Source organism: Rhinopithecus roxellana, chromosome 10, assembly GCF_007565055.1.
Source record: "Rhinopithecus roxellana isolate Shanxi Qingling chromosome 10, ASM756505v1, whole genome shotgun sequence".
NCBI classification, from domain to species: Eukaryota; Metazoa; Chordata; class Mammalia; order Primates; family Cercopithecidae; genus Rhinopithecus; species Rhinopithecus roxellana.
In genome coordinates this window covers 107131081-107154918 of record NC_044558.1, presented here as the reverse complement: position 1 = coordinate 107154918, position 23838 = coordinate 107131081, and the positions used below count along the sequence as shown (strand labels likewise).

The window sequence follows — 23838 nt, the reverse complement described above, 5'->3', positions numbered from 1 at the left end:
TTACTATTTACCTATGTCAGGCTCCCAGCATCTTCTGATTAAGCCATTTTAATAGTTTCCTAAATCTCCTGCTAATGGTTTTACCACATTTTACAACATGAGTCTAACCATGCGTTATCAGTCCCCTGCTGAAAACTCTTCAATGGGTCCCCCATTAATGCACCCAGGATTAAAAGGCCACCTGTTTAAGGTCCTTTGAAAACTAGCCTCTTCTAATTTTTCCAGTTTTAATTTTGAGGCCCCACCCTAAAGGCAAGGCATCCTTCAATTTTCCTTCACCTGCCACAAGGGCCCCAGAGCTGAGCTAGACGTCCCAGCTCTGCACTCCCATTGCGGCCAGTGCATAACTTTTAGAGAAATTCATTAGTTTCTAAGATGAGAATGTTGACTTTCTCCGTTTGAGAGCTGCAGGGTCTGGGGATGTCCATAATAAACATCCAAACTGGCAAAACAACCGTTTAAACCTTGAATTACTCGAAACATGTTTAAACCTTGAATTGCTAAAATAAAAGGAACTGCCGTGCCTCCCCGTCGGGGAATCGAACCCCGGTCTCCCGCGTGACAGGCGGGGATACTCACCACTATACTAACGAGGAACCGCACAAAAGGTTTCTTTCTGATAGGCCTTTTCTACGTTTTTGCTCCGCCCGGCCCTGGCTACATGCACCCACCGATGACCCGATTTTCTTATGTTTGCCACTACAACTTCCACGGAAGTTGAACAGAGCCAAAATGGTAGTGTTCTGTTTTATCTCCCCCTCCACTTCTCATCATTTCCCTCAGGCCACCCTTCTTCTAACTGCCCGGACTCCCCTTCTCTTCTTCCCCAGCTCCAGCAGCACTCTCGGTCCCCCTCAACACCCCTAACACACACGCTCCCAGGTAGCCAAGCGCCCGCTTCCGCGCGGCACCATGGAACTCGTAGTTCCTTCACTCATCCCCCAACGCTCGTCTGACTTTAAGAAACTTCCTTTCCCGGCGTGCACGGCGAATCCCTCCCCTTCTTCTTTACCTCTGTCCCTCCTCCTCAGGTTCTCTATCGACGAGTCTGGTAGCTGAGCCTTAGGGTGTAGGTCGCAGTGCGGTGTGATCCCCCAGAGCCATGCCCGAGGTAGTGGATACCTGTTCGTTGGCCTCTCCGGCTTCCGTCTGCCGGACCAAGCACCTGCACCTGCGCTGCAGCGTCGACTTTACTCGCCGGACGCTGACCGGGACTGCCGCTCTCACGGTCCAGTCTCAGGAGGACAATCTGCGCAGCCTGGTACAGTGGGGCGCCTGCCCAGTGCCCGCCTCTCCCGGGCTCCCTGCCCCACGCCCCTAGTCCTTGCGGGCTCCCGAATTTGCGGCTTAGCCCGCCGCGGCCCCTGCCTAGCCCCACGTCCCCGTCTGCTCTTCTGTAGCCCCTATCCAACTCATATTGTGCACTTCTCTTCGGTCCCCAGATCTGCCACAGCACCCCCTCTCAACCCCACTTAGCCTCTGCATCCCTTCCCTCACCCGCCACTTACACGTCTGTCTCCTCCGCCCCTCGCCCCGATCTTCTCTCCGAGGTCCCTGGGCACATCCCGCGCCTCGTCCACTCCTCTCAACTCACCCAGCCCTTGGTGTCATCTTTGCAATAGCCCCCATAATTTTAGTTCCCAGCTCTAATTACCCCATGGCCTCCCCATTGTCTCGGCCTGCGGCCCAGAACCCCCTTCCTCGGGCCCCAGACTTTTCCCAGCCCCCAGCGCACCTTCCTCAGTCAACAATCTCACCCAAGTCTCAGATCCCATGTCCTGTCGATCCCTGATCCCACGGTTGCCTCCCAGGAACCCTTATTTCAATCCACAGGTCTGCAGGGCACCACCCATCCGTCTCCCTCCCAGTTCCCTGGATCTCCCTGCTAGTCGTTCTCAAGCCCCTTAGGATTCCCAGCCCCGGCCGGGCAGGCCTCTTCTCTCCCCGCTACTTTGAAACTAACAGTCCCGTCTTGCTAACTCTAGGCGCAGCTCTCTTCAGGGTCCTTTCTACTTTTTAATCTTAACAACTTTCTTATCTTCTAGTAATTTAAGGACGGGTGGGACATTCACGTTTTCTAAGGATGATTCAATACGCTTTATTAATAGTTGGTTCCAAGGAGCCAAGTAGTTATTTCACTTAGAAAACACATACTTCTACAAACTCTATAACCATTGGAATGAAGAAAGGTTGTAGATTCATGGAATATTATTCAATGATTTTATCTGTATCATATAACCTATATTTAATGTTCTTGCTCAAATTGCCCGATAGTATTTGGTTTGTACCTTTCACCGGAAGAATTTCATAGAAAAGCATTTTAGAAATAAGAGGGTCAGGAAAAGACAGCCAAATTCGGCTTCTTCACCAGGGCAGAATGCTACACGTGTATTTTACACAGTATAGCATGGTGAAATCTACTAAAGCACATCAATAAGCAATCAGATCAGATCGGGCAGATAAGAATTGGTGGCTTTCAGGACTCTTTTTCCTATTTGTGTAGGAAAGATCTGCATTTTGATTTCATTAATATGAACTAATAAGTACTTAACTTTCTTACTCTTTGGCCTTCAACATTTTGCTAAACTGATTGATTTGAAAAATAGGTCGATTCCTCTATGTACGGATACGTAATCACCAAAAGTACTATAAGAAAGAAAGATAAGCAAGAAGGCATCTATTTCCTTGTAGATCACACTTTGGTCTTGAAGTACCATGCTATCTTTAATTGCAGTAGCAACTTTGCCTGGGCAGGGTTGAAGTCCTGTTTCATTGCAGTTTCAAAACTAAACACCGCATGTTCTCACTCATAAGCGGGAGTTGAACAATGAGAACACACGGACACAGCGAGGGGAACATCACACACCAGGGCCTGTGGGGGGTAGGGGCCTAGGGGAGGGATAGCATTAAGAAAAATACCTAATGTAGATGACAGGTTGATGGGCGCAGCAAACCACCATGGCATGTGTATACTTATGTAACAAACCTGCACATTCTGCATGTGTACCCCAGAACTTAAAGTATAATAATAAAAAGAAGAAAAACCACACTATGGGACTGCCGTATTTGAACATGTGTTTATATGTCCTACACTCAAAAGTACTAGAGATTTAAAAATTAAGCAATTCAGGAAACTTTTGTTCAGATGTGAATGATTCCAAACCAAAACCGAGGTTGCTAGTGGAAGAAATTTAAAGAGGTTTTTCTAATATATGGACAGCAAATTCTTCCTTGAATCTTTAGCTGCAACATATATTTCAGAAGAAATATTCCAGTTGGTTTAAGATATAATAAAACCTTGACTAAGCCCCAAACCCACTCAGAGCTCTCAGTTAACTGGAAGGTTCTTGCTCTTCACCTTTATTTTAAAAGATTAAATTATAAACTATGCTAAAAAAAAATGAAAATTTTTATAGCTTTTTGCTGCTTAATATGACCTCACACTTACCTCTGTTTTGTAAAATAAAAACTTAAAAAAAATTATTATTTGAAGTGCAGGTGTACATGTGGTTTGTTATATAGGTATACTTGTGTCATGGGGGTTTGTTGTACAGATTATTTTGTCACCCAGGTATTAAGCCTAGTACCCATTAGTTATTTTCCTGATCCTCTCCCTTCTCCTACCCTCCACCCTCCAGTAGGCCCCCATGTGTGTTCCCCCCATGTGTCCATGTGTTCTCATCACTTTTGTAAAATAAAAACTTTACCTCTGTTCTATAAGTAAGCAAGAGTCAGGATGTTTAAATTTTGAGAAGAATGTCCCAATCTAAAAATCTGCTCATTGTTTTCACATTCCTCAAATCTAGAAAAAAGTAAGATTTAAAAATTGTAATTTCTGGTTGGCATGTCTGTTTAGCAAATTACAGCCTGGAATTATAATAATGTTAGATGTTATATAAGGAATGCAATTTGTAGTACAAAGTGACATCTGTTTATAATTGTTTGCTTATTTATGACAAAAGCCTTAGACCAGGAGCTTAACCTTATTAATTAGTTAATTAATATTTATTTAAAGTTAACTTGTTTCTTTCCTCCACTAGATTGTGGACTCTTGAATGTAGAGACTGTGTTTCATAACTCTTTGTATCTCAACTAGTATAGTCTATGTCTGACATGTAGAAGACATTCAAAAGGTTGATTAATGGATGATTTCAATTAGAAAACAGATTAGAAAACAGTGCCTAAGCTTAACATGGGCTACATTGATAATAGTGCCAGCTGAATTTCAGAGGTGAGATGGGAAGACCCAGTGCCAGTGCTGAGTCAGGAGAGACATCATGTCTTCTTTTCCTCTCCATTCTTGGAGTCTGTGATGTTGAGGAATGCTGAAGGAGCTTTAATTGGACAAATTCTCAGCTTTCTAAAATTCTTTTCAAGTTTTGTTTTATTTACACTGAAGTTTGATCCTCCAAATTTATGATAACTTTCAAACATTTTTTTTGTTTTCACTGAAACTTTCAGAAATGTTTAGGTCTTCTTTTGGTTTGTGGCTTGAGGTTTTAGTGCCATGGCCAAGGCAGAAGCCAGCAGTTAACAATAGATATTTATGACTGCAAACCATCTTGTCTTCACTAAGTAAATGGCTCAACTGGGAATCAAATCAAGGTGGTTTTTTAGTTTTAGTTTTGTGTTTCACACATAAACCTATGCTTTTTTTTCTTTTCCATCATATCCCTGCACATAGCAAGTAGAAAATGTAAACACAGACATCATAATGAGGCATAAAGCTTTTTTTTAAAAAAACTCTCCTTTGTTCTAGAAAGGATTGAGAGTGCTTGAAGCAACATATATAGTATAAGATTAAAAATAATTACATAATTTGGAGGAAGAGAGAATAAGGATAGGAGAAACAAAATCCATGGCATAAAGCCCTCTGTACTTTAAAAGAAGTGGGCCACAAGGTTGACATGGAGCTTCCTACCGTCCTGTGCAAAAAAGGAATCAGATATCTATTCCATGGCAACTGACCAGCTACTGAGAAGTACAACTGTTTTTTGAGGGGATGGAGGTACTGTTCAAAGAGGATACTGTGAAACATAATAAATTATATCCTATCATTAGTAAAGCTGTTGATGCTTACCACGTTTCTTAAAAAGTACTAAATCCAACTTGTCAATGATCCGGTTTTCTTTTTCTTTCTTATTACAGTTTTTGACTATTTTTTTAAAATAACATCACTGAAATTTGAAGGGAAATTTAAAAAGTAGTTTGCAAATGATAGTTGAGGCTTAGGACTTGAGATACACAGCTTAAACATTGCAGTTTTTGTTTTCTCTTGGTCTAGGACCTCCTTCATGCATTAATTGACACCTAGTGTTTTTGAGGCAGAGTGCTAAACCCTGGGAATACAGACCTAAGTAACATTCTCTGTTTTAGAACCCTTAGTCTAATGGAAAAAGAAACCATTATAATGCAGTACAGTAAGTATTATAGGAAAGGGTAGGCCAACTGCTATAACAAATACAGGGGATATCGAAAGGTTTCACAAAAAATAGTTGTCACCATGACACTTCTGATTCTGAACAGATTTGGAAAATTTAGGCAATATAGAAAACAGACTATGTTCCACTGGGAAATGACCCAGTTAATTCATCTATATGAGCATGTGTTGTTATAAACACAAGATACTCAAATTAAGTTTTTAAAACAAGTTAGCTATTCTGAATAGCTATTCAGAACTAGGTACTAGACTATGAAGAGACTAGAGAGATACTAGAATATGAAGGAGTAACCTTATTATTATTATTATTATTATTATTATTATTATTATTATTATTTTTGGAGACGGAGTCTCACTCTGTCGCCCAGGCTGGAGTGCAGTGGCTGGATCTCAGCTCACTGCAAGCTTCGCCTCCTGGGTTTACTCCATTCTCCTGCCTCAGCCTCCAGGCGCCTGCCACCTTGCCCGGCTAGTTTTTTTTTTGTATTTTTTAGTAGAGACGGGGTTTCACCGTGTTAGCCAGGATGGTCTCGATCTCCTGACCTCGTGATCCGCCCGTCTCGACCTCCCAAAGTGCTGGGATTACAGGCTTGAGCCACCGCGCCCGGCCACCCTATTATTTTAAATAAGATATAAACCATATCTTCTACTAATTTAGAGTAAGGATAACAGATGACGTACCCCCAAAAGAAAGTAGCCTGAAATAAGTGGCCATTAGGAGGGAAAAAGATGGTACTCTCATAACAAATTTGGCTGCTCTTAAAAAAAAGTTAAAAAAAAAAAAAAGGAAAACAAACCAAGATGGAAATTTCTTCCCAAACAAAAATTGTTGACTCCAGAGAGGTGGGAATCAAGTTTAGTGATTGTCCTTGTGATGATTTTGGAGCTTATCACACATGGTTAACTAATATAAAAGCGGGGCAGCTGGGAAATGGCTGGTTCTTAGCCTTACATGTAGCCAAGCCAGATTTCAGAAAAGGAAAAAAAGTAATGCCAGAGGTAGGGAGATCTGATAGAAAGCAGTTCTACCAGTTCAGGGCCTGACCTGCGTTAGCAGTGGAAAGAAAGGAAAAGTATGAAGACATTGTGAAATAACAACTTTTAAGTGGCTGTGTGGGATTGGGAAATGGGATCAAACCTTAGGGAACTGGAAGAGTTCTTTGAACAGAATCAAGAAATCTGGGGAGAAACCTGATTCAGGGAGTGTAAAAGTCATTTTTAGAATTTTTAGAAGCCTATTCAATATGTGGTGCTATGTCCCACGGAAATGTTGAGCAGGCAATTAGACTGAGGTCCTGGGGAGGGAATACAACTGTAGAACTAGAATGGCAGGCATCTTCACAGAGATACTAGTTGAAGATGTAGGCATGAGTAAGAGCTAGGGAGTGAAGGCTATGGCAAGAAAATCAAAGGACCAGGGCTGGAACACTGGGACATATCCATATTTTTGAGTTGGAATAAAGGAGGGGAAAGGAAAACATTAGACAAATAGAGAACCTTTTATGATTTTCGTGTACAGGCAAAGAAGTGAAGGAAGGGGTTTTAACCAGATGACATGGTCCATAAGGGCTGTAAGTAGACAGAGGTCAAGGTTATTGGACAGAAAAGACTTTGTTGATCAGGGCTGCCCTTTCAATAGCAAAGGAGCTGGAAGCCGGATGGAAGGAGGGGAAAGGGAGGAGGATGGATGAGGAGGTAGAAGTAGCAGTCATAGCAGTCATAAACTCCCTTGGAGTTTAAGGAAGGAAGGAGGAAAACTAGAATAGTTAGTGGGTAGATCCATCAAGCAGAATTTTGTTTATGTTGTTGGGAAACAGTCTTGTGGCATAGGAAGGTTCAAGATTCCAGGACAAGAGATTAGTTGAGAGATAATTAAAGAGTATGATTTCTAGGGCTTAGGATTTTGGGGATAGAAAATACTCTGACACTTGTTGCCACTCCTTCATGCCCACAGCAGTTGTCCTTAATTGGCCATGGCAAGTAGATATGGCCTCCCAATCCTCTGCAGAATCATTTGGTCCGAGTTACCATAACAAGTTGGGCTTTTTCTAGGTATACAACCACAGTGACATACAGTCTGCTGATTTGCTTAATGAACATGAAGTTTGAAAGTACATGGGAGTTGGCCTACACGAGTTCTAGGAGGAAATATATTGTGTAATATATTGAGGAGCCAGAGTGAAAGAAACTTAAGTTATAGGTAAAGTTTTTCATAATAGAGAACATTTTAGGAGTCAGAAGCAAACATATTTTGATTTAGATTTGACTTTTACTTAAAGCCCAACATTTGTGTGACTGTCCTAGGGTTACTTAACAATACATATGCAAATCTTAGAACCTAAAAATTTTCAGGATGCTTAGATTCTCAAAAAATGAGACCTAGACTAGCTTTTAACTCTTTAATTCTTCTAATTTCACTCTGTATTTTACTCTCCACAAGCAACTAGTTGTTGTAACCTATATCTAATAAAAGTTTTTTCTGGTAAATGAAACTATTTTCTTACTATTTAAAAATATTAATTTTAGGTTTTGGATACAAAGGACCTTCTAATAGAAAAAGTAGTGATCAATGGACAAGAAGTCAAATATGCTCTCGGAGAAAGACAAAGTTACAAGGGATCGCCAATGGAAATCTCTCTTCCTATTGCTTTGAGCAAGTATGGATGTTATGATCTTTCTTTTTTACAGCTAAATAATGGGGAAAAATATTTTTAACTAATGAAAATATCTTTTCTTTTTAAATTTTAGTTTGTAAATATGTAATGATTGGTACACTACTTCTCATCTTCTGTTCAGATTAAAGTTGATACAGCAGTTAAAATTATATATACTTAAGATACTAAAAATGTTGTTTGTATATAATACAACAAGGACTTGGGGAACTGTTAGTTTTTAAACGATTCATCCTTTTACTAATATCAAGAGTGATGGTGGGGGCATGCCATCCTAAGAAGGCATTTCAAGATAACCTGGGCAGCTTTTACAAGCTGCACATTCCTTGCCGTTGCCCCAGAGGCCAGCTGCATGTATTAACGGGACAATGATAATGCCAAAGATAGAACTGTTACAGTGCAGCAATCTTGGGATAAGTGCTTTAAATGCATTCTTGTATCTTATCCTTACAGTAACCCTGCTGATATAATCTACACTTAAAGATGAGGAAAGGGAACCTTAGGTAAATAACTTATTCAAGAAAGTAGCAACCAGAATTGTCATATTGGGAGTATATGTCACCTCTTGATATACTGGGGAGGGGAAAAATGGTGGAAATTATTGGCCTAGAACAAGGGTGATCTACCCCAGTTGTTCAGTGGCCAGTGCTTTCATGCTTTCTCTTTCCCTTTAAGAGAAGGGAAACACTTAAGTCTAACTTGTGAGGTAGATGGTATTCACCCCATTCTACAAGGAAACTATGGCATAGGGAGGTCAAGTAATTTCTCCAGATTTACAGTACCAGTAAGCGATAGAGTCAGGATTTGAACACCAGCAGGGCTGCTGGTCTTTGTTTTGTTTTTTTTTTTTTTTTGAGACGGAGTCTTGCTCTGTCTCCCAGGCTGGAGTGCAGTGGCCGGATCTCAGCTCACTGCAAGCTCCTCCTCCCGGGTTTACGCCATTCTCTCGCCTCAGCCTCCCAAGTAGCTGGGACTACAGGCGCCCGCCACATCGCCCGGCTAAGTTTTTTTTTGTATTTCTTTAGTAGAGACGGGGTTTCACCGTGTTAGCCAGGATGGTCTCGATCTCCTGACCTCGTGATCCGCCCGTCTCGGCCTCCCAAAGTGCTGGGATTACAGGCTTGAGCCACCGCGCCCGGCCGGCTGCTGGTCTTAAAGCTCTGCTGTTCCCTTATTATCAGTGCTTCTCAAAATCTCTGGGGTAAAGGACCAATTTTTATCCTCTTCAATCTGTCATAGACTGATACTTTTATAAAGTGCAATAAAAATGAAGTATGAGGAAGAAGAGATGAAATACAAGCACACATTTTTTATTATTAGATTGAACAGACATAAAAATGACTCTAAAAGTTTTGCAATGCTGACTCCCAACTTCTGCTCTTGTCTTGTCCTGGGCCAGTAACAGTTTGCAGACTAGCACTGCTCTGTGTCATGCTGTGGCACCTGCTACTGTGGTAGTTGAAGTTCTAAAATGATTTCTTTCACTTTTCCACTCTAATAAAAGATTAAATGATATCGCAGATGCAAAGTACGTGACACATAATGGGGTACTCAACCACTGTTAGTTGCCATTACGCCTTCGCTAGCAGTTAGGCTGGGAGAGGTAAAAGGACCCACAGGCTGGCAATTAGGTAGGAAAACTGAGAGGAGACTTACCCATTGAGGATACGGCCATTCCTAGAGCTTACTGTCAATCAGTGATGAGAATGCATACTATGTTATTTATATTACTCAGTGTATGTATTACGAGTTTAAATTTTCACTAGATAGAATCATACTCTACTAATATATTTATTTGTTTCATACAGAAATCAAGAAATCGTTATAGAAATTTCTTTTGAGACCTCTCCAAAATCTTCTGCTCTCCAGTGGCTCACTCCTGAACAGACTTCTGGGAAGGAACACCCATATCTCTTTAGTCAGTGCCAGGTAAAAAGGATTCCAGAATGATTTCTGATGTAGAAAACTCCCAGCACAGGCCGGAGGCGGTGGCTCAAGCCTGTAATCCCAGCACTTTGGGAGGCCGAGACGGGCGGATCACGAGGTCAGGAGATCGAGACCATCCTGGCTAACACGGTGAAACCTCGTCTCTACTAAAAAAAATACTTAGCCGGGCGAGGTGGCAGGCGCCTGTAGTCCCAGCTACTCGGGAGGCTGAGGCAGGAGAATGGAGTAAAACCCGGGAGGCGGAGCTTGCAGTGAGCTGAGATCCGGCCACTGCACTCCAGCCCGGGCGACAGAGCGAGACTCCGCCTCAAAAGAAAACTCCCAGCACATACGGTTGAATGAAGCAAAATGAACAGTGGTTTTATGGATTATGTGGGTTTTACCTAATCTAATATATTAATTGATCTATAAAAACATATAAGATAAATTATTTTCATTTTATCTTTCACTATTAATACACTCATGCATTACTTTAAATAAGAAGCTTCTTTCAGTTTGGAAATATGTCCACCTAGATTGGACTTTCTAGGCCTGACTTAGAACTTGGCAGAGAGTAGGTACTCAGTAAATAGTCATAAAATGAAAGGAAAAATTAATAAATAATATGTACTGGTTATGAAAAATGCTAATAGTAAAGAAATGGGAAGTGAAAGATTTAATTTCCAAACCTTTTCCAGACACTATTGCCCAGAGGTAACCACCATTGAGTTTGGAATGTAACTTTTCCATATTTTTCTTACATTTACAAACGTATATATTATATCAATATATTAACTGTACCTCTGTTTTCCATTTTAAAACTAAAAGTAAAGAGCCATATGATTAGAGATAACCTGTCACAAGGATAATACTTTTCAAACTGTCTTCTGAAAGAAAAAATACCTACTTTTCATAGTAATCAAATAATGTACAATTAAGAGAACTGACTTCATTAAGCATTTGCTCTATTTCCAGGCATTGTGCTAGATTCTTTACATGTTTCATCCCTCCCAATATTCCTGTGTGTTAGGTTCAAATTTCAATACAAGTCCTTTTAAAAAAGGAATTAGCATATGAATCAGACCTGTTTACTTTCTATGGCCACTTGAAACATCTTTTTAATCTAAGAAACCCTCAGTTTAATAATCTAGAAGAGATGAAATGTTATACGCAAGAGTGTACAAATTGCACAATCTGTATCTCATGAATATCTGATTTTCAGGCAGTGTTTCTTAATTGAATGTCTATTACCAAAGTTGGCAAGAAATGCAAGATTTGTGAGTCACGAAAATGTTAATTTTGAGTATATTATTCCATTTCTTATTGGCAGCAATGTTGGGAATATGGGAAACAGATTTCAGCTAAAAAATTATTGCAGCTGATAGAAAACATGTAGACATGATTTTGTTTGGTGAATTTGCTTACAGTTGTTCTGTATGCATATTTGCCTGGGTTTGGCCTTATCCAGTGAAATGCATTTAAAAACCCCTTTGGTATTGCCATATCACCTAACTAGAAACCATCAAGGAACTCTAGAGGCATGGTCTTGGAACTCTATTTTGGGAGAGAGAACCAGGTGGCTCTGCTAGTCCTACTTAATCCATCTAGAGGTCATTTGGGAGCCTGTATCTTTGGATAACTTTCTGGAACTAAAATGAAAAGACCTGGAGTTTGGGGGTTTTAAGAAAGCTTGTGGTGGAATGAAGTATGTTTAGGATTTGTGATAGCTTCAGAGAAGGGTGTTAATATCAGAATTCCTTTGAGTTTAGTAGACTATCTCAATGAGGCTGGGTTTCTATTCCATTGCTCACCAGCAATAGACAGACTTATTTGTAAACAGACCGGTTATAAGATTGTAGGTGCTCCTTTTTTTTTTTTCTTTTACTTTTGAGACAGGGTCTTGCTGTGTTGCCCAGGCTGTAGTGCAATGGTGTGAACTTGGGTCACTGCAGCCCAGAATTCCTGGGCTCAAGTGATCCTTTTACCTCAGCCTCCTGAGTAGCTGGGACTACAGGTGTGCACCACCATGCCCAGCTAATTTTTTTGTGTGTAGAGGTAGGGTCTCACTATGTTGCTCAGGCTGGTCTCAAACTCTAGAGCTCAAATAATCATCTGAGCCTCCCAAAGTGCTGGGATTGCAGGAGTGAGCCACGGCACCCGGCCTCTGGTCATACTGGATGGAACCAATGTTAATAACGATTGGTGTGGCAGTAGAGAAACACTTTGCATGTGATATGAATGAATATGTCTAGATGGTATTGAGAGAGACTGTTCTTTCTCCCTTCTTTGCTTCTTTGTTTGTACTTACAAGGTTTGCTGCAAGATTGAAGTGTCAAGACTACAGCAACATTTCTCAGGCTGTGTTCATTAGAACACTGGCATCCCATTAGCTGTTAAACCGGAGAGAAATGGGTTTTGTGTTAAAATAAGTGTAAGAAAGCAAACAGGTTTCTTTATTGTAAGGTCTGTTCAGAGCCTTCAGGAGGCTAATGTTCTCGTGGCTCTGCAAGACAGCGGTGCAGTATGCCATACTTCTCAGGTCTGTTTTGCTACAGAGCCCTTTTTTCTCAGGTTTCTGAAAGCTTCTCACTGGGCACTATTGTTGCCCAGAGCATAGAGTAGGAAACACTGCTTAACAGTTTCTCCATGTGTCAACTGAAATGTGAGGATTAACCATAGATTAAAGTGGAAAATCTGATTTTTAAAAGTCGAAGAATCTATTTTTGGACTTTAAAAGATCCCAAGAGGCCGGGCACGGTGGCTCACGCCTGTAATCCCTGCACTTTGGGAGGCCGAGGTAGGCAGATCACCTGAGGTAGGGAGTTCAAGACCAGCCTGACCAACATGGAGAAACCCTCTCTCTACTCAAAATACAAAATTAGCTGGGCGTGGTGGTACATGCCTGTAATCGCAACTACTCAGGAGGCTGAGGCAGGAGAATCGCTTGAACCTGGGAGGCAGAGGTTGCAGTGAGCCAAGATTGCGCCATTGAACTCCAGCCTGGGCAACAAAAGTGAAACTCCGTCTCAAAAAAAAAAAAATCTCAAGAAATGAGACCTGTTTTTATTTTTAAAAAAAGATGTCTAGGCCGGGTGCGGTGGCTCAAGCCTGTAATCCCAGCACTTTGGGAGGCCGAGACGGGCGGATCACGAGGTCAGGAGATCGAGACCATCCTGGCTAACACGGTGAAACCCCGTCTCTACTAAACAATACAAAAATCTAGCCGGGCAAGGTGGCGGGCGCCTGTAGTCCCAGCTACTCGGGAGGCTGAGGCAGGAGAATGGCGGGAACCCGGGAGGCGGAGCTTGCAGTGAGCTGAGATCCGGCCACTGCACTCCAGCACCGGCGACAGAGCGAGACTCCGTCTCAAAAAAAAAAAAAAAAAAAAAAAAGATGTCTAAGAACAATGTTGCAATTTTTAATGATTTCTTAATGACGTATCAGAAAGATAAATAGCTATTTCTTCCTGTTTCTCCCTTTTTCAGGCCATCCACTGCAGAGCAGTCCTTCCTTGTCAGGACACTCCTTCTGTGAAATTAACCTATACTGCAGAGGTAAATATTACAAATTATTAACTGAATTAAATGATGCATATCAGTAAATATGGTATAAATGATAAGCAGAAATGATAATTGAATTTCTAGAGCTACAATTATTTTTCTTAATGAAATTCTACCTGAGATATGTGAAAAAAGAGGCTGTGGCATTCATTCTGAATCTCTACTTTAAAGGCAGTTTTAAACATTTTAACTGTGAAAAAAAGGAAATGGAAACCAATCTGACTTTTAAAAAGGAATTCAGGGCCAGGCGCGGTGGCTCATGCTTGTAATCCCGGCACTTTGGGAGGCCGAGATGGGCGGATCACAAGGTCAGGAGATGGAGACTATCCGGGCTAACATGGTGAAACCCTGTCTGTACTAAAAAAATTACAAAAAATTAGCCGGGCGTGGTGGCGGGCACCTGTAGTCCCAGCTACTCAGGAGGCTGAGGCAGGAGAATGGTGTGAACCTGGGAGGCAGAGCTTGCAGTGAGCTGAGATTGCACCACTGCACTCCAGCCTGGGTGACAGAGTGAGACTCTGTCTCAAAAGAAAAACCCCAAAAAACAAAAAACAAAAGAAAAAAAAAAAAAGGAATTCAGAATCCTGGATTTAAAAATAAGAACTTAGAAACAATTTTTTTTTTTTTTTTTTTTTTTTTTTTTTGAGGCGGAGTCTCGCTCTGTCGCCCGGACTGGAGTGCGGTGGCCAGATCTCAGCTCACTGCAAGCTCCGCCTCCCGGGTTTACGCCATTCTCCTGCCTCAGCCTCCCGAGTAGCTGGGACTACAGGCGCCCGCCACCTCGCCCAGCTAGTTTTTGTATTTTTTTAGTAGAGACGGGGTTTCACCGTGTTAGCCAGGATGGTCTCGATCTCCTGACCTCGTGATTCGCCCGTCTCGGCCTCCCAAAGTGCTGGGATTACAGGCTTGAGCCACCGCGCCCGGCCTAGAAACAATTTTTACTTAACTTTTAAAAGTTGACATTTGCAGGATTCAAGTTTCTATAAATGCATTCTGTAGCCATATAAGCCTAGTGGGCATATGTTTCAGACTTGTCTGTATGCAATTCCAGCTTATTCCCTTGGTGGGTACTGCTAATCCTTTTTGGAAAAGGTGGACTGTAATTACTAAACAATCACTATCCCAGATGCTAGACCTACTTAGACCAAGCAAATAGAATGAGGACCAACCCATATTTATAGGGCCTTCTTGCTTCCCAAACAATTCCACAACCAAATTACACCTAGGATAGTGCAATGATATATTATACTTGGAGGCAAAGAATCCCAGGGCTCTGGCTCTTCTCCACCACTTAATAACTGTGAAGTCCCAGCTACTTGGGAGGCTGAGGTGGGAAGATCACTTGAACTCAGAAGTTCAAGGCCAGCCTGGGCAACATAGCGCAACCCCATTTCTAAAAATATAGATAAATAATGATGTGACCCTTGAACAAGTTTTATGACCTCACAACCTCAGTTGGCACATGTATATAACGTATCACCACCTCAATGAAGGGAGGTGGCTGAACCAAATTATTTCCTGAACACTTTCATGCTTTAGAATCTATAATTGTTTTAGCCCTGGTTCAGGAGCTTCTAATTCTGTGCCTGCCTCAGTCATAGCTTTGAGTCCTGAGCCATGCAAGAAGAACATGAAAGTCTAGCCCCTGCTGGAATGTATTCTTGCTTGATCATTAATACTTGGGAGAGTTCTTTATTCTGGCATTCGTCAGAAATCAAACTTTCACAATCATGGAGCTAGGATACACAGTTTAATGACCATATGGTTTGCCCCATAGGGGTCTTTTCCATATGGATTTCCAGAGAAAATTATTTGACAGTTTTTAGCAATAAATTTTAGTTTTTTCAGTTACTACTTTTAAAAGGTTCCTCCATTTGTAACTCCAAGTGTGTGTTTTCAAAACAAAATTGTTCAAAACCATTCTGTCCTATAGTGAGTATATAACATCCTTTTGAATCTGTTTTGTGAGTGTAGGGGGAGCAGGGATGGTGGCTGCCATTGCCAGGGATGGTGCTGGGTTCTTTACTTATATTATTTATTCCTTGCAACAAGCCTTTGAAGTTTGACACTTACTTGATGGGGAAACTGAGGCTTAGGGGGTATATTTATTTGCCCAAGTTTGTGCAGTTAGTTATTAGGTGGCAGAGCTGGGATTTTAATCCAGTTTCTACCAAAACTCTGCTCTTAATGTGCATGGGTGAATGGATAGAAATTTCACATTCACTTTTAAAGAAACCAGTTTCCTATATTGCGAATTCTATTTACAAAACTGATATGTATATGTGTGTGTGTGTGTGTATATATATATATATATACTTTTTGTGTTCATATATATATGTGTACATATATATACACATATACACATTGTGTCCGTGTGTGTGTGTGTATATATATACTGTTTGTATATGTATATACCTTTTGTGTTCATAGTCTGTTTATTAGATAGTCAAGAAGGGGAGGAAAAGGTTATTTTATGTATATAGTTTAAGACACATAGAAGCTTTTATTTATGACTAGAAATTATTTTTCTCCTTGATTAGGTGTCTGTCCCTAAAGAGCTGGTGGCACTTATGAGTGCTATTCGTGATGGAGAAGTACCTGACCCAGAAGACCCAAGCAGGAAAATATACAAATTCATCCAGAAAGTAAGATCCTAGGGTCTAGATTTTTGCTTTTCATTGGCAGTAAACTACAGTTAACTTGTACACATCCAGAGGGCAAACTTACTTCTGAAATATTTCAGAATTTTGAGAACAGCTTTTGGTTTTTGTCTTCTTCATTTCTTTTTCTTTTGTGCTTTTAAAGGGTTTTGTTCTACTTACAGATTGTTGTATTGAAGAGAGGGTTTGCTATAGAGACAGAATAGGGAGTGTGCCTGTTTTCATTTTCCCTCACTCCAGTCAGGGGCTGGCTTCCTGTTCTTTTGTGTTCTTACGCATGGGGGCAAGTGGCTGTTGAGAGTGTTTACAAAGGGAGGAGTCAAGACCAAAAAACCACTCAATTACAGTCCTGGTCATTAGACATGTATCTTTGACCCTCAATGTGTATGCATGCATGAGTGTGTATGTGTGTGTGTGTGTGTGTGTGTTTTCTTAATTGACTTCACAATGGATAATTTGACTTCCACCGCAGCTTCTGTGGTTCCAAGCTCCCATAACTTTGGCATCTACTTATTGTCGGGTTACTCTGTGTGTCTCTACAACATGCCAATAGTGCTTTGAAACATAAAGGAATAAAAAAAGAAAACCAAAACCTTTTAAAAGTCAGGAGGAAAAAGGCAAACACATGGGAAAAGCACTTCCTGTAGGTTACTTTTTGAGAAATGCTTAAAATGCACCTTTTAATAGCATGTGTGATCTTGTTTTTCACGTGTGAGAAGCTTTTGTTCCTAGCAGAATAAAAGGCAAATAGATGTTTTGAACAATGTTTTGTATCACAATTTCAAGCTATATGTTAAAGATGAGAACTCTTTCAGAAGTATAAAAGCAATCACCACTAATATTAGGAGATTTGAAAGGGAATTTACTTAAATATGAATTGTCTTACTGTGTAACATTTGTGAACACTAATGCAAGCACGTGGTGTGTGTTTGTTTGCGCTCTTTAGGTTCCGATACCCTGCTACCTGATTGCTTTAGTTGTTGGAGCTTTAGAAAGCAGGTGAGCTTTTGGAAAAATTTTCAGGTTTGTGGAAAGATCAAAACTTAGGCATCTTGAACCTCTCTCAAGGTTAATTGGTCGATCATTTGTGTATTTCTCAAGATATCGAGCTGAAAGCTCTAGAAAAATTCAAATCTAAATATAAAATGTAGGCAACAAATTAATTTTACGTTTAAAAATCTTGACCAGTTGCCCCTTAGATTTTTCAAGTCTTGTAAAATGAGCGTGCTCTTACCTTTAGAGATCTGAATTCTCATGTAAGCTTGAACAGGTCACTCTCTTAACCTCTGTTTCCTTATCCTTGAAATTATAATGTCTGACTTTCTACCTCATAGCGTGGTTATGTGAAACAAATGAGATAAAATATATTAAAGCACTTGGAAGCCTACAGATATTACAGAAATGTAACATATTTTATTAGTATTTTACCAATAGAGTACCCTTCCTTCTTAATTTTTTGTTCATTCTTAGTTTTAAGCACACTTAGCAGTTTTTAAATATGCAGCTCAGTAGTGTTAAGTATATTCACATTGTTGTGAAACAGATCTTCAGAAATTTTTCATTTTGCAAAACTGAAACTCTGCACCCATTAAACAATAGCTCCTCTTTTCCCTCACCCCCCAGTCCTTGGTAACACCCATTCTATTTTCTGTTCCTACGAATTTGACTACTTTAGATACCTCACATAAGTAGAATCATACAGTATGATTTTATCTCTTTGTGTCTGGCTTATTTCATTCAAGGTGTAATGAACTTAAGGTTTATCCATGTTATAGCATCTGACAGTATTTCCTTCATTTTCTATTTGTTTCTTCTTATATAAGAGTATTCAACCTTTAAGTGCATAACAAAGTTTATACCCATTCCTGTTCTAGAATAATCTTGTAGGCTGGGCTCTGTGGCTCACGCCTGTAATCCCATCACTTTGGGAGGCCAAGGTGGGAGGATCGCTTGAGCCCAGGAGTTCAAGACCAGCCTGGGCAACACAAGTGACAGCATGTCTCTATAAAAAAGTAAAAAATTAGTCGGGCATGGTAGTATATGCCTCTAGTCCCAGCAACTCAGGAGGCTAAGGTGGGAGGACTGCTTGAGCCCCCAAGGCGGAGGCTGCAGTGAGCTGTGATGGCCCCTCTGCACTCAGCCTGGGCAACAGAATGAGACCCTGTATCAAAAAAAAAAAAAAAAAAAAAAAAAAAGGCTGGTTGCGGTGACCACACCTATAATCCCAGCACTTTGAGAGGCTGAGGCGGGCAGATCATGGATCACGAGGTCAGGGGATTGAGACCATCCTGGCTAACATGGTGAAACCCTGTCTCTACTAAAAATACAAAAAAAAAGAAAAAATTAGCTGGACGTGGTGGCGGGTGCCTGTAGTCCCAGCTACTTGGGAGGCTGAGGCAGGAGAATGGCATGAACCCAGGGGGTGGAGCTTGCAGTGAGCCGAGATCACGCCAGTGCACTCCAGCCTGGGTGATAGAGCGAGACTCCATCGCAAAAAAAAAAAAAAAAAAAAAGGATAGTTTCTTATGAGTTGTGACTGGGTTTCTATAGTTATGAAATTGAGAGATGAAATGAGACCCTCAAGAGGTCTTACAAGAGGCAATAAACTAATTGAGGACACTTTGTGTCTTGGTTTTTTTCCTTTGGCCCAGCCTGTACCTCCTTAGAGAGCTGCATATCTATTGCTGCATATACAACAGCAGGTTTGCAGCTCAGGCCATGTAACCTCATCCCTTTCCCATAAGCACATGGTAAATGCACTCTCACTGTAAAGGTTTGTCTACAAGACATTAAATACTTTTTAGAACCAGACGAATCATTTGCTGTGAATTTCTTTTTTATTAAGCGTTTTAATCTTGCAGGCAAATTGGCCCAAGAACTTTGGTGTGGTCTGAGAAAGAGCAGGTGGAAAAGTCTGCTTACGAGTTTTCTGAGGTTGGTCATGTAGTTTTCCTTTGTAGTCACCATGATAGACAGTAGATTGAAGATTTTGAGTGTGAAATGTGATGGTTTTAAGTGATACCAGGAAAGAATCAGATTGTGTTTTATGTAGGTGTGCAGTTGCTACATTCTTTTTATCATTTTCATTTAAAATTAGAGTCATTAACTTGTAACCTTCATAGAAAGCAATATACAATTTTAAGAAATGTACAATGGTGATAATTAAGATATACAAACATATGTGTTGATTTTTCAGACTGAATCTATGCTTAAAATTGCAGAAGATCTGGGAGGACCATATGTATGGGGACAGTATGACCTATTGGTCCTGCCACCGTCCTTCCCTTATGGTGGCATGGAGAATCCTTGCCTTACTTTTGTAACTCCTACTCTACTGGTAAGTGTAAATATTTCTTCATTTGAAATTGATGTCTTTCAAAAATAAACTTAGCTAGAAAAAACCTTGAGTCCTAATAATATGAATATATATGTAAAGAACCTTAGAGTCCTAATAATGTGTATATATATAAATCTTTTCGCTTGTTCATGTAACCATTGTTTCTAATTGTATTGTTTATTGTGGTTATCACAATCTCGTTTTTTTGTTTGTTTGTTTTGTTTTGAGACAGAGTCTCGCTCTGTTGCCCAGGTTGGAGTGCAGGGGTGCAGTCTCGGCTCACTGCAACCTCTGCCCCTGGGTTCAAGGGATTCTCCTGCCTCAGTCTCCTGAGTATCTGGGACTACAGGCACGCACCACCATGCCCAGCTAATTTTTGTATTTTTAGTAAAGACGGGGTTTTACCATATTGGCCAGGATGGTCTCGATCCCCTGACCTCGTGATCCACCTGCCTTGGCCTCCCAAAGTGCGGGGATTACAGTCATGAAGCACCTCACCAGGCCTCCATCTCGTTTTTGAAAGGAAAATAATCTGGCCATTTGGGGAAGGAGAATATTATGTTTACGGTATTTGGGGATGTGAGCATGGGGTGCTGTGTAACAACAATTCATTGAAAAATTATGTATCCAGACAGACTATATCAATTACACTTGGTGTGTAGGTACAATTAAAAAAAAAATCAGTACACCATGTATAGGAAAGGATTAGGACCATAGTACACTGCTATGTTTAATATGCCTGTGAGCTACTTTAAATTCTTCCTAGAACCTATGTGAGTGATGGACTAGCAAAAACATAAATAAAATACAGCACAGGACACATAGGACACTCTAAAGTTTTATTAAATATATTTTGGGTAATAGGTGAGAAAGAAAGTGAGGGGTAAATAAGAGCAGATGTAAAAATGGAAGTAGGAGAAATGTTTTATGGAAGTTAGACACAAATAGACCAGCTTTCATTGTATTGCAAAAATTCCCTAGAATTAGGGCAAGAAAGAATGACGCTAATTTTTAGTTCTGGATTTTTTTGTTTTTTCAATTAAGGTCTCTTTTACATTCTTTGAAGTGCTGTAGTAGAAATACAGTGGACCACCAGTGCCAGTATGCTAAGTGTTTAGGTAGGCAGTCTTTTAGAGAGTCTGTAATTTGATTACTAAAATACTAAGATAATTTTCTTTTTTTTGTAGGCAGGCGACAAGTCACTCTCCAATGTAAGTTAAACTTTTTCATTATGGCCTTATCTTCAAGAAGTATTACTTCAACTGATTTTAAAATATCCCTTGTATTTTTATGTTAAAGATATGGTTATAATGGACAATTTGGGGACTCTTGTCGCATTATTATATTAACAATTATATTTAATAGATTTAAGAAAAATTTATGGTTTGATCTTTTCATATATTTGTGAAATATTTTTAATGCAGTGATGTATCTATTTAATATTTTCTAAGTAATTTTTGTTTTCTCATTACTTTATGCCACATTTGAGTGTGTGTGTGTGTCTTTGGTTAAGTTAAAGATTTTGCTGAACTGAGTAACTCCCTGAATACCTCAGCTAATATTTTTAAAAAATTGAATAACATGGAGTGTTTACAGAATGGGTTGTTTTAGGTTAAGATAATCAGTCTTACTATTAATCACACTGTTTTCTTTAGGTCATTGCACATGAAATATCTCATAGCTGGACAGGGAATCTAGTGACCAACAAAACTTGGGATCACTTTTGGTAAGATTTTTCTTATTATGTCTTTATTGGTTCTTGTTACTGATTTTTTTTTCCCCTGCCTCCTACCACTCTGAATTGTTTTGTGTATATCTCTTGTTTTTCTTTGTTATCATCTCTTTGATAGGCAAGAATTTTTTTTTTTTTTTTTTTGAGATGGAGTCTCACTTTGTCACCCAAGCTAGAGTGCAATGGTGCGATCTTGGCTCACTGCAAGCTCTGCCTCCCAGGTTCAAGTGATTCTCCTGTCTCAGCCTCCCGAGTAGCTGGGATTACAGGCACGTGCCACCACGCCCAGCTAATTTTTTGTATTTTAGTAGAGATGGGGTTTCACTGTGTTGCCCAGGCTGTTCTCGAACTCCTGAGCTCAGACAATCCACCCGCCTTGGCCTCCCAAAGTGCTAGGATTACAGGCGTGAGCCACTGCGCCTGGCTATTTTTTTTTTTTTTAATTGGAGACAAGGTCTCACTCTGTTACCCAGGCTATAGTACAGTGGTGCAATCTCCACTAACTGCAACTCCGGGGTTGCAATCCTCCCTCCTCAGGCTCCAAAGTGGCTGAGACTATATATAGGCACATGCCACTATGCCTGGCTAATTCTTGTATTTTTTATAGAGATGGGAGTTCACCATGTTGCCCAGGCTGGTCTCGAACTCCTGAGCTCAAGTGATCCGCCCACCTCGGCCTCCCAAAGTGCTGAGATTACAGGCATAAGCTGCCACGCCCAGCTAACAAGGATTTTTTTTTTTTTTTTTTTTTTGAGATGGAGTCTCTCTCTGTCGTCCAGGCTGGAGTGCAGTAGGGCAATCTCTCTGCCTTCCGGTTCAAGCGATTCTTGTGTCTCAGCCTCCCAAGTATCTGGGACTACAGGTGCACGCCACCATGCTCAGCTCATTTTTGTATTTTTAGTAGAGATGGGGTTTCACCGTGTTGGCCAGGCTGGTCTTGAGCTCTTGACCTCAGATAATTCTCCCGCCTTGGCCTCCCAAAGTGCTGGGATTACAGGCATGGGCCACTGTGCCCGGCCAACAAGGATAGTTTTAAAAAATTCTGTAACACTTATTACAGTGTTAGGTTCAGTCTAGGTGTTGTTTAATCTAGTTCCTGATATATTCACACTTTTAACATATGGACATGCAAGAGCAGAACCAGGGCTTAACTTTCTCTGCTGCCATCTGCTGGGCTGAGCTTCCCATTGCTCTGGATTGACTGCCTGGGAGCCAGAGTGGGCTTAGAGTGTAGTGGTCATGCCTTACAACTGCTTTCCTCTGTAGAAAAGCCAAAAAGAAAATATCTTGATTGAAATATCTTTTCTTCTCAGCTGTGTCCGTGTTTTTATTAAAAAAATTTTTTTCAGGTTAAATGAGGGACACTACTGTGTACTTGGAACGCCACATTTGCGGACGATTGTTTGGTGAAAAGTTCAGACATTTTAATGCTCTGGGAGGATGGGGAGAACTACAGAATTCGGTAAATGAGTCAAAGTTTTAAAAACCTTCATCCGAAGTTGTATAGGTGTTAAAAATTGAGTTTTTATGAAAGCATCTTTACTGTGTAGCAACCAAAACGTCATTTTTACAAGTGTGGAATGTGAAGTCAATGCTGGTATAACACTGTATTGATCCGCACCATTCATTGTTCTGTGTAAGGTAGTTTTGATGACCTGGTCTAAACAGGGAGCTATGGGACGTCACTGGGCCTTTGCTATTAATATAGCTATTTACTATAGTTTGAATTTTTTTTTTTGTATATTTATGTCATTTTTAAGTGTTGTCTCCTGAAAGCCAAATTTGCTGACTAGGCATTAAATCATTTTTCTAGTCTTTTTATAAGAATAGAGCCTGTATTATTGAGCAAGAAACATCAGAGAATATTGTGTAAGTAAGCATTCTATTAATAGATTTCCAGAAGTTTATGCCAACATATCCTGGTATTCCAGTCTCCAAGTTTTAGATTCCCCTAAAGTTATACCACTGAGTGAAGTAATACTTCCCTATTAGCTTCTTTGCATGGTGATAGCAGTCTTTCTATATGTTTCTATATGTTTCTCCATGTTATTTCATGTCTTGCAGGTAAAGACATTTGGGGAGACACATCCTTTCACCAAACTTGTGGTTGATCTGACAGATGTAGACCCTGATGTAGCTTATTCTTCAGTTCCCTATGAGAAGGGCTTTGCTTTACTTTTTTACCTTGAACAACTGCTTGGAGGACCAGGTAAGTAGTTGGTATTTTATCATTTTTTTTTTTAAGGTAATGTGAGAATTAGGAAGAATTATAAACTATTGTTTTGTTCCATTTAATACTTCCAATTCATTCTGGATGTAGCTGCTGAAGAAATCTGTATTGTTTTCTAAGTTATCTCTTGACTTAAAACCATTAATAACCCCTAAGGTTTAAATTATGCTGCTTCATTTTTTAAACAATCTCATCAGTTTTTGAAATGAGGATAATAGTATGTACTCCCTGAAAACATTTCTATGGTACAGAAGTTTTTAAGAGTAACAAGTGAGAGTCCA

At 40.3% G+C, this 23838-nt stretch overlaps 1 protein-coding gene and 1 non-coding gene across 2 annotated transcripts in view; one reads left to right on the top strand and one right to left on the bottom strand.

Annotated features, from left to right (window-relative positions):
- Positions 1 to 524: 524 nt before the first annotated feature.
- TRNAD-GUC lies at positions 525 to 596 on the bottom strand. Its single transcript has one exon. It is a non-coding gene; the product is annotated as a tRNA-Asp (tRNA).
- Positions 597 to 960: 364 nt separating this feature from the next.
- LTA4H (leukotriene A4 hydrolase) overlaps positions 961 to 23838 on the top strand; it is a 36638-nt gene continuing 13760 nt past the window's right edge. The window contains 13 exon segments of the mRNA XM_010383889.1: positions 961 to 1261; positions 7967 to 8097; positions 9921 to 10041; positions 13524 to 13592; positions 16139 to 16243; positions 17205 to 17257; positions 19120 to 19192; positions 19455 to 19595; positions 20783 to 20806; positions 21251 to 21321; positions 22677 to 22692; positions 22694 to 22789; positions 23392 to 23536. Of these exon segments, the coding sequence (XP_010382191.1) occupies positions 1103 to 1261; positions 7967 to 8097; positions 9921 to 10041; positions 13524 to 13592; positions 16139 to 16243; positions 17205 to 17257; positions 19120 to 19192; positions 19455 to 19595; positions 20783 to 20806; positions 21251 to 21321; positions 22677 to 22692; positions 22694 to 22789; positions 23392 to 23536 (1204 nt within the window). The 5' untranslated portion in view covers positions 961 to 1102.